At 30.1% G+C, this 14,640-nt stretch overlaps 2 protein-coding genes across 12 annotated transcripts in view; both read right to left on the bottom strand.

Moving 5' to 3' along the window:
- Positions 1 to 14,640, bottom strand: part of LOC126847441 (uncharacterized) — a 102,689-nt gene that overhangs the window by 9,282 nt on the left and 78,767 nt on the right. The window lies entirely within an intron of this gene.
- On the bottom strand, positions 9,086 to 12,328 carry LOC126847431 (uncharacterized). The gene is made up of 8 exons (XM_050587650.1): positions 11,786 to 12,328; positions 10,588 to 10,768; positions 10,461 to 10,519; positions 9,972 to 10,122; positions 9,822 to 9,892; positions 9,551 to 9,710; positions 9,363 to 9,490; positions 9,086 to 9,179 (listed from the first exon to the last, which is right to left on the bottom strand). Exons 1-7 carry the CDS (start codon positions 11,840 to 11,842, stop codon positions 9,378 to 9,380), a joined length of 792 nt encoding a protein of 263 aa, XP_050443607.1. The 5' UTR covers positions 11,843 to 12,328; the 3' UTR covers positions 9,086 to 9,179; positions 9,363 to 9,377.

Genomic DNA, 14,640 nt, shown 5'->3' with positions numbered 1-14,640 from the left:
CAACGTTTATATCTATACCTGAAAATCAGAATACCATTTTTTTTAGATAAAAAATATCAATAGTATTTTCACCAAATTACCATCAATTAAATTCATTGCTACGAAAAATTCTTCCACGAAATCTTTCGCTTCATCACCAGAAAGTATATCGTTTTTGTCCTTGTCAAGTCTTTTGAAGAATGATATCAATTGTCTGATCTCTTCTGAACTGAATACCATCTCATTCTAAAGGTAAAATTATTTACAGCGTTACTAACAATTAAATAATAGGGAAGTAATGCATGACAGCAAAGAAATTTAAAATTGATAAAAAATAAATTATATTACATTTGTGTGGGCTGTCTTAGAATGTTCTGCCGTAACAATCATTAACTCCATCAACTCTTCAGCAGCGGGTCCTATGCAAGTTATATATTATACAAGAAATTAAAATGTATCTAACGTGCATATACATTTATATATTATTCTTACGGTTAGATCGAAATAACTCTTTTTGTGGTTCTTCATCCACTTCAAACTCTATGAGGACTTTTTTTATTTTCTCAGGATCAATGCAACCGGTATTAGTTTTATTACGTTCATATAGTTCAATTAACTTTTCTAATTGTTTTTGGCTAAGACCATTGCCCTATAATGTAAGCCGAAAGGAGAAATATTAGATAGCCGTACAAAAATGTCAAACGACATGTTACATTTGTAGCATTTGTAACATTTTTAACAATTTACTAACTACTATTGTGTAATGATTTTTGAACTTTTGATTTGTTAACGCGGTTTTAGCCTATATATTTTTATTCGGAAAAATGTATATGAGAAATTTTCAAATATTACTTACAGGGTGATTCTTTTATCACGGACCAGTCAACATCTCACCGGGTTTAATTAATAATTTAATTTTTTTTTTTTATAATGTTTTTATAAAACGTGAACTCAATGTTTCAACATTTTCTTTTGTTTTACCCCCCTCCCAACTTAGTTTTTTTGATAGCAGCTTTTGAAACTAAAATGGTAACGTATACACTTTACTAACTTTTAAATTGAGAATAATGTACTAAAAATTTTGACTGGTCGATAACCAGTTTCGGATAACTATTTTTGAAGTTTTAAGTTTAGGGCAGGAGGAAAGGTGGAGTGTATTTTAATTTTTATCTGCACGCATTTCTCAACTGCACTTCCCCTCCCATCCTAACTTTTAAACTCTTACATAAAATCATGTACATTTTTCATGGCTTTTAGAGTTTTATATATTTATTCCTGATAAACTCTGTGAGAAAATCTTTATATATATGTATATATATATACCTATATATATATATATATATATATATATATATATATATATATATATATATATATTTATTTATTTATAAAAACATGTGTGGGGTTATACTTCCAGTGAAGTAGCCACATTCTTAATCTAATAATTAGACTATGTCGATGGGCTTCAGTCGTTAGAGTCGTCTGATGTCTTGCGAGTTGTCGAGGAGTTGTATGGCAGCTGTATTTGAGTGAAGCTTCAGTCTTTTTGCGTGTTTGCGGGAAATCGGGTAATTTCATCCTGCACCAATATTATTTTCAGACCGCGGTGGATGATCTCGTTCTTATCATACCCATATGCTGCAACAAAAGAGATGTTCTGTCAATAATGGGTGTTTTCGATATTAGACTTACTGGTGCAATCCCACAGTTGATTACCATAGATCCAAATCGACTTAACGATCTATACATACAGGAGACGTTTGCTGGTTAAGTCTAGCTCGGAATGTCGCCAACTAACCAAAACAGTTTGCGTATTTTTTTTTTGATTTGCAACTTTTTATTGCGTACATGATGTTTCCAGTTAAGTCACGCGTTTAGGTGCATTCCCAGATATTTTTCTGATCATTTTGTAGGATTTTCTGTTGATTTAGAGTCTCTGGGAGTAGTCATCGTGCACCGAATTGTCACTATTGATTTTTATTTTCCAACAATTTGACCAACCATAAATGTTGTTGATTGTCACTTGTAGGATCTCAGTCGCAGCTTATTGGTCCGTATTAGTTAATAGTATTACCGTGTCATCGGAAAACATAGCTATCATTGTGTCGTCATATGGAATATCAGCTGTATAGAGTAGATACAAAATAGGTCCAAGAACACTACCTTGAGGTACTCCAGCTGATATACTCTTCCAGTTAGTGATCTCTTCTTGGTATCTAACGCGAAATTGTCTTTCAGTCAGATATGATTTGAGAAGTGCGCACCACGTATGTGGGTGCTGCTCTTGCAGTTTTAGTAATAGCCATTTGTGCCAAAAGCTTGGGCCACATCAAGGAATACTCCACAGCAGTAATTTTTCTCTTCCAACGCCTTACTGGTCACGGTCGTTACGCGATGAACTTGGTCGATGGTCAAATGTTTACGACGGAATCCAAACTGGTGATCTGGTATGAGTTGTTTTGCTTCAATAAAAAGCCCAAGACGCTTTTCGAATAGTTTTCACATGCATGGTAGAAGCGATATCGGCCGATAAGAGGTGGCTTGTTCGGGAGGTTTTCCAGGCTCAAACCTGGGAGACCATGTTGCTCAAACGAGATTATTAACTCCGCTCTTTTCGATTGCTCTGGAACAAATTCCGTTCGCAAGATGGCGTTGAAGATGTGAGTAAGATCAAGATGATTGTCTTCTTAGGTAGCTCTTTAAGGATGCGTGGGCTGATCTCGTCGTATCTAAGTTCCTTTTTCATGTTGATTTTGGTGGTGTCGATTTCATGGGCTACTTCAAGTGGCGTAAAGTGCCGTATGGTTTCGGATAATGTGGTCGGACGTTAGCTCTATTAGTCCTTCATCTTCAACATAATTAGAGGAGATGCCTTTAATTACGAAGAAGTCAAGCAGGTCGGGGATTTTCTTAGAATCGGTTGGCCAGTAGGTTGGCTCTCTGGTAGAAATTATTTCTGCGTTTATAGTGTTGGCTACTTTTAGTGGAGCACGTCCTTTCGAAGTGATCAGTATTGATACCCATTGAGAGTACTTAGCGTTTTATTCACCACCAGTCATAAACCTATCTCCTAGCGTTCGGAGAAGTGCAGTCAATACCACTCGGGTGTAAAGTTGTATAAGTACTATAGTTTTTTTATTTTTAGAACAGTCCATGATGTGAAGTGTATTTTAGATACAAGAGCAATGTCAATATTTTCAGTGTTTAAGAAGTTTTCAAGTTCTTGTTTACGCTGTACTAGCCTATTCAGTGGTGTAAATTCAATCTTGCTCTGGGGAGGGGAATTGTAAAAAAATAATACTTTCCCTAACCAGATGTTTCAAAATGATAAACAATTATTTTCCAATATTGATTTGTTGGAATATTTTTCCGAAACAAATCTCGATAGTTCGATTTTAAGAAAAAACGAAATTTCTGGACTTATTGTTCCGAAGATATTTTAACTTTTGCTTAGATGGCCGCCATTCCCCTACCTTCCTCTAATTTAAAAGTACAAAATTGCCTTTCATATTTTTATCTTTAATAAAATTGTGAATTTCAAATTAAATACTAAAAAAATTAAATATTAAAAATGTTTTGAAAAAAACCTTTCTTTACATGAATAAAATTTCGGAAATTTCTTTACACGTTTTTACTCCCTGTTATAAAATGCAATTTTGCATTTGAAATGTATTTTGTTAACTGTTTTGCCCATCTCTGATAATATATTAATTAATAAAAATTGATAATTACAATAGTTATTATTGTGTTATCAATTATGCGAACATCTTCTTAAATAGTTTACAGTAAACTTTTATTAACTATTAAATGCTCAAACGCATACCTATTCTGATATTAAACATTCGAATTTACAATCGTTTTATATTTATTTTATTTTTTCTAGCTAAATAGCTATTTAATAGTTAACAAAAGACAAAACTGTACAAAACACTTAATAATTAAAATATATTTATTAGATTATTATTTATTATATTTATTTACTTCAGAGAAGTAACATTGTAACAATTATTCAATAAAAACCTATAATATATCACTTTTTCACGATTGTTTTCTTGGCTCTAGAGGGGGGGGGGTGAACCTGAAACCCCTCCACCTCTCCCGTAAGTACGCCACTGAGCTATTAGCGTTCCACGTTATGATTCGCAATGTACGGTTCATTTTTTTTTCTTTTGTTTTCTCCCAATTTTACGGGTTTTTTCGGTGGGATAGAACTAACACCTGAGCTAGAACCTGTTTTGTCATATAGCTCTGTATGACTAGAGTTTTTATTTTTATAAGTATTATTTATTTTACTCACTTGGAGGTCTAACAATTGGCTCTGCAATTGTGCGATATTCGCTTGTAGATCTAATACCAATTTTTTTTTCAAATTTTCATTTTGTGTTCCATCCAAAATTGCTTGGTCAATAACAATTTGATTTGGGGCCGTTTAAGCATTGCCTGACTGATTAGTAGAATCAATTGTAAAACGACGTACAAGCCACCGCTTGCGCGTGACCTAGATAATTTGTATTAAAACACACTTACATTTTTAGTGAAAACATTTTTCATGATACAATATTTATAAAACACAGCGTAAATTCGGCACTACAAAAAGACTGAAATATGACCTTTCTGAATGAGGCGTAAAACAGACTTGACCGCAATGTAGGTACCACTACTTTGATTGGTTGGCTTTTTCGAGAGGGCATCTGAACCGTTTTCTTTTTTTCTGAGTTCTCTTCTTCCCATCACCCACATAACTCCTAAGTGAGTATATTTGATAACGATGTTTCATGCTTAATTCAGACACTGGCCAAGTGTTAAGCAATACAAATAAAAGAGCAGTGTTGCTCATGAAAGTAGGAGTGAAGTGTGGTTATGAACTAAAGAAATAGTAGACTTGGCCACAATGTAGATATCACTACTTTGATAGGCTGACATTTTTGGGAGAGGATCTGGAACTTGGCTTTTTTTTACTGTTAGGTTTTTATTAGGAATATCATTCCTTTTTGCGGGCTTCAGTATCGTGGGCGAGGTTTTTTTGACATTTACATGTCTTTGCTCTGGCACATAACCGAAAAAATTATAACGAAAAAAGCGTTACGCTGTTATCTGATAAGAGATAAGAGATAGGGTAGAAGATATGGTGGAAGATAGGGGTGAGAGATAGGGGTAGGAGATAGGGTGGAAGATAGGGGTGAGAGATAGAAGTGGGAAATAGGGGGGGGGGGTGATATGGGGTAGGGAATAGGGGATAGGGGGAGTGATAGGGGTAGGATATAGGGGATTGGAGATAGTGGCTAGGGGATAGGGAAAGATATAGGAGATAAGAGATATGTTGTACGTTCAACGTTCAAATTAGAACTAAATAATAAATTCAAAACTGTTTAAGGGCCCAAATTCTCTATAAATTCTTTTAAGCCAAATATTAAACACTACAATATTAGCCAGAAACTTGATGTTTAATATACTAGCGCTTGTTACTGCTTCTTAATATACTATATCATTATTCATAATTCCGCCACTACTGTAAATTTATCTCGGTACTTCAACGAGACATGTAAATGCTCTTTTGTCAGACTCGGCTGAAAAACTTTTTTTTAAGAGGCATTGCATGTATATTTTACGTCGTAGATTTTCTCTTGTGTTTACGTGTTGTTATATCAACTACGTAGATATGTACAAAATGTATATGTATATATGTACATAAAACTACACTTTGTAGTGAAGCTACAATTTATACAAGTAGTCACTATGCATAATGATAAATAATTTATTAACATTGGCGCAACTAGAGGGGCGCTGAGGAAGCTCAAACGTTTTTAAAACTCTGGAAGCTCCCTCAAAATGTCATTAAAAATTATAAACCTTACTTGGGGGACGAACGTTTAGGTGTACAATTACACTATATAATAAAACCACGTGACAAACGTAACAAGCTACACTGCCATACATGTGAACACGAATTAACAAAGACACAAGCTACGGCCAAATGATGGCTGACTAGAGACATGGGAATCAACAGCGCTCTGCACCGGCTGTAGCGCGGCGAAGGTCATTAATCCCCACCTAACGCATTAATTTTGAGAAAATTGCAATTTTCAGATTTTTCCCTTTATTTACACTATAAGACCCACCTTTGTGCCAAATTTCACGTTTTTACCCATACTGGAAGTGTCTTATAATTTTGATGATGAGTCAGTCAGTCAGTCAATCAGTAACAAAAATTCAAATTTTGAAATCCTCCCATTTTGAAAGGGCTGAATATTAAGGGTTCATATTTTTACAATATCTTAAACTACATGAGTTTAATCTATATTTCAAATTTCAAAAGCTTATCTTAAGAAGTAGCAGAGATATGAGAGTTAGAAATACCGGGTGAATTGGTTCGTGTAAAGATACACTGGCACTGCTAGAACTTGGCGCGGCGCACTGCCGTGCGCTCAGATTTTATTTGACTTCTATTTAGCCCAGTGCTCTAAAATAAAGTATATTAATTATAATTTAATACTTAGTATTGAGCGATCCATTTAAAGTTGTACACTCATTTTCTGAGAAATTGATTACCATTTTATAGTTTTCCTTTTAAAAAAAATTATTTATATTTTACAATATGATAAAACTATCAAATATTTTAAAACTGATAAGTAATTACTCAATACTGATTATCGACCATTTAACATTTTTAGCCAATTTAATTTTTGTTAAATTAAAAAGTTTAAAACATATTCGTTACATTTAATAGCATATGACCATAAGATTTTAACGCATAAGTGATAGAACTATGTTATATAACTCACCTTATACAATAATTATATAACTATATTTATTTTAGGAAATATTTTTTAAAGAAATAAGTATCTTACCCATACAGATGTAAAGAAATACACCGCGCAGAGAACAACAGCAGTCTTAAAATGCATAATGTTAAGTTTTTTAGACAATTGGAATACAGTGAAGTACTATACATAGAACTACTAGTGGTACTGAAGTCAAAATAACGAAATAAAAGAAAGACAAGTATACTTTGTGATGGCTTTTAGAATTTTTTCTATTGACTCATGATAAACTTTGTGAGTGACAACATTTCATAAATCTTTGTGTTTGTTAGTTGAAAAGTATTCAATAGACATACATAATGGTATATTATATTTTATTGTATATTGTATTTTTTCCTTCTGTTTTTTGGTCATTGTTATATTTTTATTTAATCACAACTCTTAGCTAGAGCAGTATCTTCGGACTAGATAGTGCAGCTTATGAAATTGACTGATTAGCTAAATCTGCATATTATTTTTTTAAATTACCTGTAGTTATAGAAACCAAACAGTTATCCCTGGATCAATTACAAAAAAAAAACGTATTATTTAATAAGATAAAACAATTGTCGACTTCCAAGCTAAAATAGTTAATAAATTAGCTCTAAAATGATCCATGAATTTTCCATAATAGTATTAAAAATTACTCTTTTCACACGTTGCCTTTATCCCAAATCTCGACAAGCCCCCGCCCCCGGAGACCTGATATTTTTTAGTAGTTATTAACTAAAATATACTAAAGTATACATGTACATATATTTACCATTATTATTAATACTATCCCGAATACTAATACAAAAAAAATAACACAAACTAATCCTACAATATTCTCTTCGTATCAACAACTTGAAATTAAAAAATGAAATGAAATCATTGAAAAAATATTCATACATCCCTTCCAACTGTACAAATAAAATACCAAAAAAAACCACTCAAGGTGTAGCTAAAAACATCTTTAAGATTTTTATGAACAACTTATATTACAACAGAAAATGGATCATCGGTAAAATAAATTTACATGACTTTTGTGTAAACTTTAAGTTTCAATGTGAAACTCTTCGTACTTTAGCACGTCATATTTAATACATTTTTCACGTATACAAATGTCCAACAACCTATAACATTTTTAAATATAACGAGTGAAATTAAATTTTGTAAAAAAACTTTCAAAGTACTATAAATTTAATATGATAACAGGTATGCACTTAACAAATATTAAATTCCGAACCATACACTCGAGTATTAAACGGCATTCCTAAAAAATTGTCTTATAAAATTGTAATTTTCGGTTCTATAATTTACAATAAAGTTATGCTAAGTGTTTTGTTTCCATCATGAAGCATCTACAGTTTTTCATCAAAACGTTATTTTGAAAGTCATTTTATCGAGCTCAGTAATAATAATACTCTTTTAAAGACCCTATCCGTACCCATTATTCTCATCATATATATCTTTAGTAATTAAATTATTGTAAAATTGAATTTAAGCGAATTTATTTTATATTGGCGTCGTTTACTCATTAGATGATTATTTTATCTGATATCACTCTTTTTTTGAAAAATAAGTATGTTTTTATTTTTTTAATAATATATAATTATTATAACGTATAATACATAATTATAAAATTTTTATCAGTAGAGAAGTCGAAGGTCACAATTTGAGCACTTAAGTATAATAGTAAATAGTGTGCGTCTTTTTTAACCTAAAAATTTCTAGTTGCAGTTTGTTTTTCTGGTAAATGTTTCATACTGTAGGGAATTTGAAACTATATACGTGAAATGAGTTTAAGTTAGCTATGATCAATACTAACTAGTAACTACTACAAACAAAAATTATTTTTATTACATTACAAAAACTGATATTGCCAGATTGTTCGATTTACAAAACATATTTAGTAACAGAAAAAAATTGTATATTATATTTTATGTAATGATACCTTATTGTTCTTAAGAGGCTCAATTTGCTCAATTCTAAGAATTGTAGTACCTATTGGCATTTTTTCGCAAAATCTTTATGTAGACTTTGAACTATAGGGTGTACTTATTAACTAAAAATAACATTCTAAAATATATGGCCAAAAAACACAGTTGAATCATTGCGGAAAGAAAGTAATCTAAGTGACCTAGGAACTAAGATAAAATGCGCCGCCTGATCACTTTGCATGGAAAAATCGAATTTTTAATCTTTTTGATTGGTTGCAAACGAAAGAGTGTTGTAAAATTTACAATATGTTATTTATTTAATTAAAAACAATTACAGATACCGTGACAAAAAAAAAATTAAATTATTTTAATTCCTATTAAAGTGTAACATTTAAAATATTAAAATAAATTAATTATACGAAATAATAAATATAAATTAGCTTGAGGTGTGGAAAATTGCTGCCAACCAAACATTAGGCTGTTGACAAAAAAAAAAATATAATTAATTACTAAAACATTTAAACAAAATTGTTTAATACATTATAATAACTTATAGCCGTATTTTAAACTATTGTCAGATTTTGCTTTACAGAATACAATTAAAATATTGAAAAGAGCGAGTTTCCATTTAAAGCACACACAATTATAAATAAAAACCTACCGCATGATTTTGTATTTAAATTAATTCATATTTCCTTAATAAATTTTCTAACAAGCAGAAATGGTCTCGAACTTGGCGCAATTTTATTAGGTGGAATAATACGTAATGGGCAACGTTTATTTTTATATCTAAAAATCAAAATACCAAATTTTTAGATACAATTATTAATAGTAATTTTACCACATTACCATAAAAATTAATCGTCGTCGAATATTCAGGATCTTTAGTGAGAAAATCTTTCACAAACTCTATCGCTTCTTCACCAGAGAGTATACCGTTGTTGTTGTAGTCATTTTTTTTGAAATTAGATACCAATGTTCTGACCTTTGGTGTACTTAACACAATCTCCTGAAGAATTGTCAAGGTAACATTATGTATAGCGTAACAAATAATTAAAAGATAGGATAATAATGCGTGACAGTAAAGAATTTTAAACAGATAAAAAATAAATTATATTACATTTCTGTGAGCTGTCTTAGAACGTTCTGCCGTAACGATCAATAACTCCATCAACTCTTTAGCAGCGGGTCCTGTGCAATTTGTAATTATATATTATAAAGGAAGTCAAAATGTATCTAACGTGCATTTTTTTTTTTATATTATTCTTACGGTTAGATCGAAATAACTCTTTATGGGGCGTTCTAGTCATTTCAAACTCTTTGAAGATTTTTTGAATTATCTTAGGATCGATGGATCTGGTAGTAGTTTTATTATACAATTCAACGAACTTTTCTAATTGTTTTTGGCTAAGACCATTGCCCTGTAATGTAAGCCAAAAATAGTAGAATAGCTGTACTCTAATTTCAAAATACATTTTACATTTTAAGCGTTTGTAAAATGTTTAACAACTTATTAACTACTATTGTTATGATTCTTTAACTTTTTGTTTTTATATCACATTTTAGCATACATATTTTTATTCAGAAAAATGTATACGGTAAATTTTCAAATATTACAAATACGAGTAGCAGGATGTTGTGTTTTTTTTTAAATCCCGATATTAAAAATCCTATGCGGGTATTTCTAGTTATTATACAATGATTTTCCCCGTATTAATCCCTAGAGATACTATTTTTCGTAGCACAAATATTGGCTTACTTCAGGTAAAACGTCTAACATGATCAACAAGAATTCCGCTTGGTTAGCTATAGCGTGACCTAAAATTAAATAAATGAAGATTGTTAACTTGAATTAAACCGCTTTCTCGATCTAAATTTAATATTACCTTCTTCATCCTTAGGAATTAAGTTTTCGGCCTTTTCCAATTCTTCATTTTTTATGTTTAATTCTTTAAATAAACCTAATAGTTGTTTATGATGAAGAAATCCATTATTTTGATTATCTTTTAAGAGTGTGACGAACTTTTCGAGGTACAACTCTACTTCGACGGGCATCAGCGTAGGTTCCTAAGTTCAATAGTTATTATTATTTCGCCAAAAGGTTTTTACAATATTTTGATATTTGTTAATAGTTAATATTTTTCAATGTTAAACTAGTTATTTTAGTTCAATTACCTCGAAGTTGACAAATGTTTGATCATACGCTAAGGCCACAAATAACTCCTTATAATTTACATAATATTTCTTTGCTATACAAATTAAATAGTATTCAATTAGTTTTTACTAACAAATATAAGAGTTTTTAACAAAGCTCGGCAGGTTTAAGATTTATGTATTACAATCAGTTAACTTGTATACGCCTAACATATTATGTAATTATTTAGACTGCTTAAGTAGTTACATAATCATTTTAAGTGCATATTTAAATTTTAACCCAGCTTAATTATATTTTTAAAAAGTTATTCTACCTTCTACGTTTTATTTCATAATTTATTTTCAACCAAATTGATAGTTTAAAAAACATTACAATTTATTAAAATGGTTCAGTATTAATAAATATTATTTATTGACTAAATAGAATGTAATTAACCACGTATAAACCTATATTAATGCAATAACGTAGTGTTAAATATCTATAGTTGTAATGAATAAAATAGCTATTTGAATAATGTCTTACTTGGATCGAAATTAAAAAATTTTTCTGGATTTTTAATACCAAAATCCTTCTTTAAAATGTTTGGGATAGGAATCTCAGTTTCGTGTAATGTAATACATAATTTTATTTGACTCCTATTTAGCCCAGTGCTCTAAAATAAAGTATAATTGGTTATAATTTAACACTTAGTATTAGGCGATCCATTTTAAGTTGTACACTCATTTTCTGAGAAATTTATTACCATTGTATAGTTTTCCTTTTAAAAAAAAAATAATTTATTTTACAATATTATAAAATTATCAAATATTTAGTTTTTTTAATATTTTCCAAATTGAATTAATTGTTTTAACTCTAGTAGGAAGGTATGTATTTAGAAATTAAGTATATTTGATTTAAAAAAATATTATTTGAAGATATAAGTATCTTACCCATACAGATGTACAGAAATACACCACGCAGAGAATAACAGCACTCTTCAAGTGCATAATATTATAGATTTTTAGACGATTTGAATTCAATGAAGTACGTGTAGTAAAAGACTATTAGTGGCACTGAAGTTAAAATAACTATGTGCAATAATATTAAGCCAGCACGGTGGGGCCGGGGCATAATGGTACTTATTTGTATTTTGTAAACAACTATTTTACAGGCTACGAATATTCTCAGACATAGGTATACCAACAAAACAGTATTGTACAAGGTGAAAAATTCAATAAAATCCAATATTAGTGACGTCATTTATGAGGCTATTTGCGACCTACTGGCTACTGTGTGCATTAATCTGTATCCGTATCGACAGTCTTTTTTCGTTCACAATGTATCTTTGTTTTGGCGAAACCCATTATAGCGATATACGCCTGTATATCTTGGTGGAAGTTAGTATTTTAGTAGAAAATAAAACACAACAATAATATGTTTGAACACAATACTATTAAACATAAAAACACACACAGTATAGAGAATAATATATATACAACGTACGTTACAGTTATAACAGCAGCCGTAATAGAATGGTAAATCCAACACCTTAATACTATGTCTTATAAATGATATAATCTAGGTTACAGATGTAATTGGTCCTTGTATAAAACAACTTTTAAATATTACTTAATGATTTCTACAGTGTTCACATATAATATTTAAACAATATAATATTTAACACATATAAATATTTTTCAAGCTTTTTAAATTAAGGATATTTCCCTAAAAATGTTGACGGGTTGATAACCAGTTTTGGATAATTATTTTTAAAGCTATAAGAGTTTAAAAGTTAGGACGGGAGGAGAAGTGCGGCTGGGAAATGCGCGCAGATAAAAATAATACTACATTGCACCTTTCCTCCTACCCTAAACTTGAAACTTCAATGACTTCAAAAATAATTATCCAAAACTGGTTATCGATCAGCCAATATTTTTAGTAGAATATTCTTAATTTAAAAAGTTTAAAAAATATATACGTTACCATTTAGGTTTTAAAAGTTGCTATTAAAAAAACTAGTTTCGGAGGGAGGTAGAAGCGAAATAGTTTGTGGAAAATTGAGATCACATTAAAAACACTATGAAAATAAATAATTATATAAACTCAGTGAAATATTGACTGGCTCATGATAAAAAAATCACCCTGTATTGAGAGAGTGAGAGTCTTAGTGAAAAGTATTCTGACTAGACAACCCTGATGGTACAGTATTGGCGCTTAAATTCGATTTAAGAACAATATAAGGTACACAAATTAACCCTACATATTTTATATTGAAAACTATGATGGTTTCAAATTATTTTCGTGTGCAATGCTCAAAATTTGTAAAATTGTTTTTGGTAGTAAGTTGTGGTTGTATATTGATTTAGATATGTGTTTTTGTGTGGGCTCGTATGTTATTGACATCGGTACAAAACCCAGAAAAATATCACGCTACTAGTTTGACTAGTAATAAGACTATACTAGCGCAATTTATGCAGCAAAAATTCAGAGTAAAAAATAAAACCTAATACAACATCGGTTGGAAACCCAAATATCGGCCTCTGGTTAAAAAGTTCTGTACACGTTAGAAAAAAATCGTTCTCTTCGTCAAAAATGTTCCAGATGTAAAAAAAAATAACAATAATACTAACAATAATTGACTAAAACTGTTTTTAGGGATATTTTCCTTATAAGTAGTTTAGGAAGATTAAAAAATGATGGGTTAAACACAAGAAATATGAAAAATAATTAAAATACTATGTGTCGTGTTAAATTCAATGGAATATTTTAGAGCGTAAACTGAAATTGAGAAAAATAGGCTAATGTAAATTTAGCATTGTCTTTTAAAATGTCGAATAAAATATTAATTTTAAAACTACTGCTGTATAACAAACATTCAAGTTTTTTCATTAAGAATCAATCAAAGTAGTTTGTTTCTTATAATTTATTTTTTATTGACTGCGGAAAAACAAAGTGTTACACAAATTATAATTTAGGTAAATGAATTAATAAAAAACAATTACGTTTAGGTACTGATTCGTTTGTCATGATTGTATCACTTATTATTACATATTTCCCTCTTGTTTTAAAAAATGTGTTGTTGTACCTTTATTCAAATCTGGTGACCCTTCTAATTGCATTAATTATCGCCCAATAGCACTATCACTATCTATTTCTAAAATATTTGAGGAGTACATAAAAAGTAGGATATTACAATTCCTGAACAAAAATAATTTCTTATCAAAAAAGCAGTTTGCATTTTCATGCCAACGAATATTTCTGTAAATTACATTATTTTCTTCACAAAATATTGAAAAGTGCAACCAAGTGCGACATTTTCTATACAACAAATACATACAAACATTCTCACACTATTACTCATCTAATCTAACATGTTAAACTTTAATATCAATTTTTCTTTTACAAAATATTAAAAGTGCGACTGAGTGCGAAAAAAATCTATACAACAAACATTTACACTCATCAATTCACATAATAAGCTATCAAGCAACTCCAGTTACAGCTTTTTTCCCTTTTCTTTTGTTTTAAGATATATACAGTAACTTAATCATTTAATTACCATTACTTAACCATTATCAAAGCCCTTTTATACAATAAAGTAGTCATAATGACATTTATAACTGGTCTACGTTTGGCAGTCCGTTTTTAATATTAAAGTATAATGGTCAAACTTTATCTCAATTAGAATTTTTTCTCTTTTTTACCTGCCATTTATGGGACAGGAGACATTTGTCAAACTTCACTAAAATATACAAATTAATTGAGACTTTCGCTATGTCATTAACGTATATAAATTATGCCAACT

This window comes from Adelges cooleyi, unplaced genomic scaffold, assembly GCF_023614345.1.
Source record: "Adelges cooleyi isolate 19-005CV unplaced genomic scaffold, UGA_ACOO_1.1 ACOO_flye_CR_arks_rails_tigmint_CR_PRNA_1, whole genome shotgun sequence".
NCBI lineage: Eukaryota > Metazoa > Arthropoda > Insecta > Hemiptera > Adelgidae > Adelges > Adelges cooleyi.
This window is presented reverse-complemented; position numbering and strand designations above follow the sequence as displayed.

Bases quoted from the DNA above. Each gene is read 5' to 3' on its own strand.
- LOC126847431 (XM_050587650.1), bottom strand. From the start codon at position 11,842: ATGCACTTGAAGAGTGCTGTTATTCTCTGCGTGGTGTATTTCTGTACA. The intron at 10,520-10,587 runs GTAATATTAAAT...ATTTAATTTTAG, and splicing joins AATTCCTAAGGATGAAGAAG to GTCACGCTATAGCTAACCAA. The intron at 10,123-10,460 runs GTAAGCCAATAT...CTTACATTACAG, and splicing joins TGTTAGACGTTTTACCTGAA to GGCAATGGTCTTAGCCAAAA.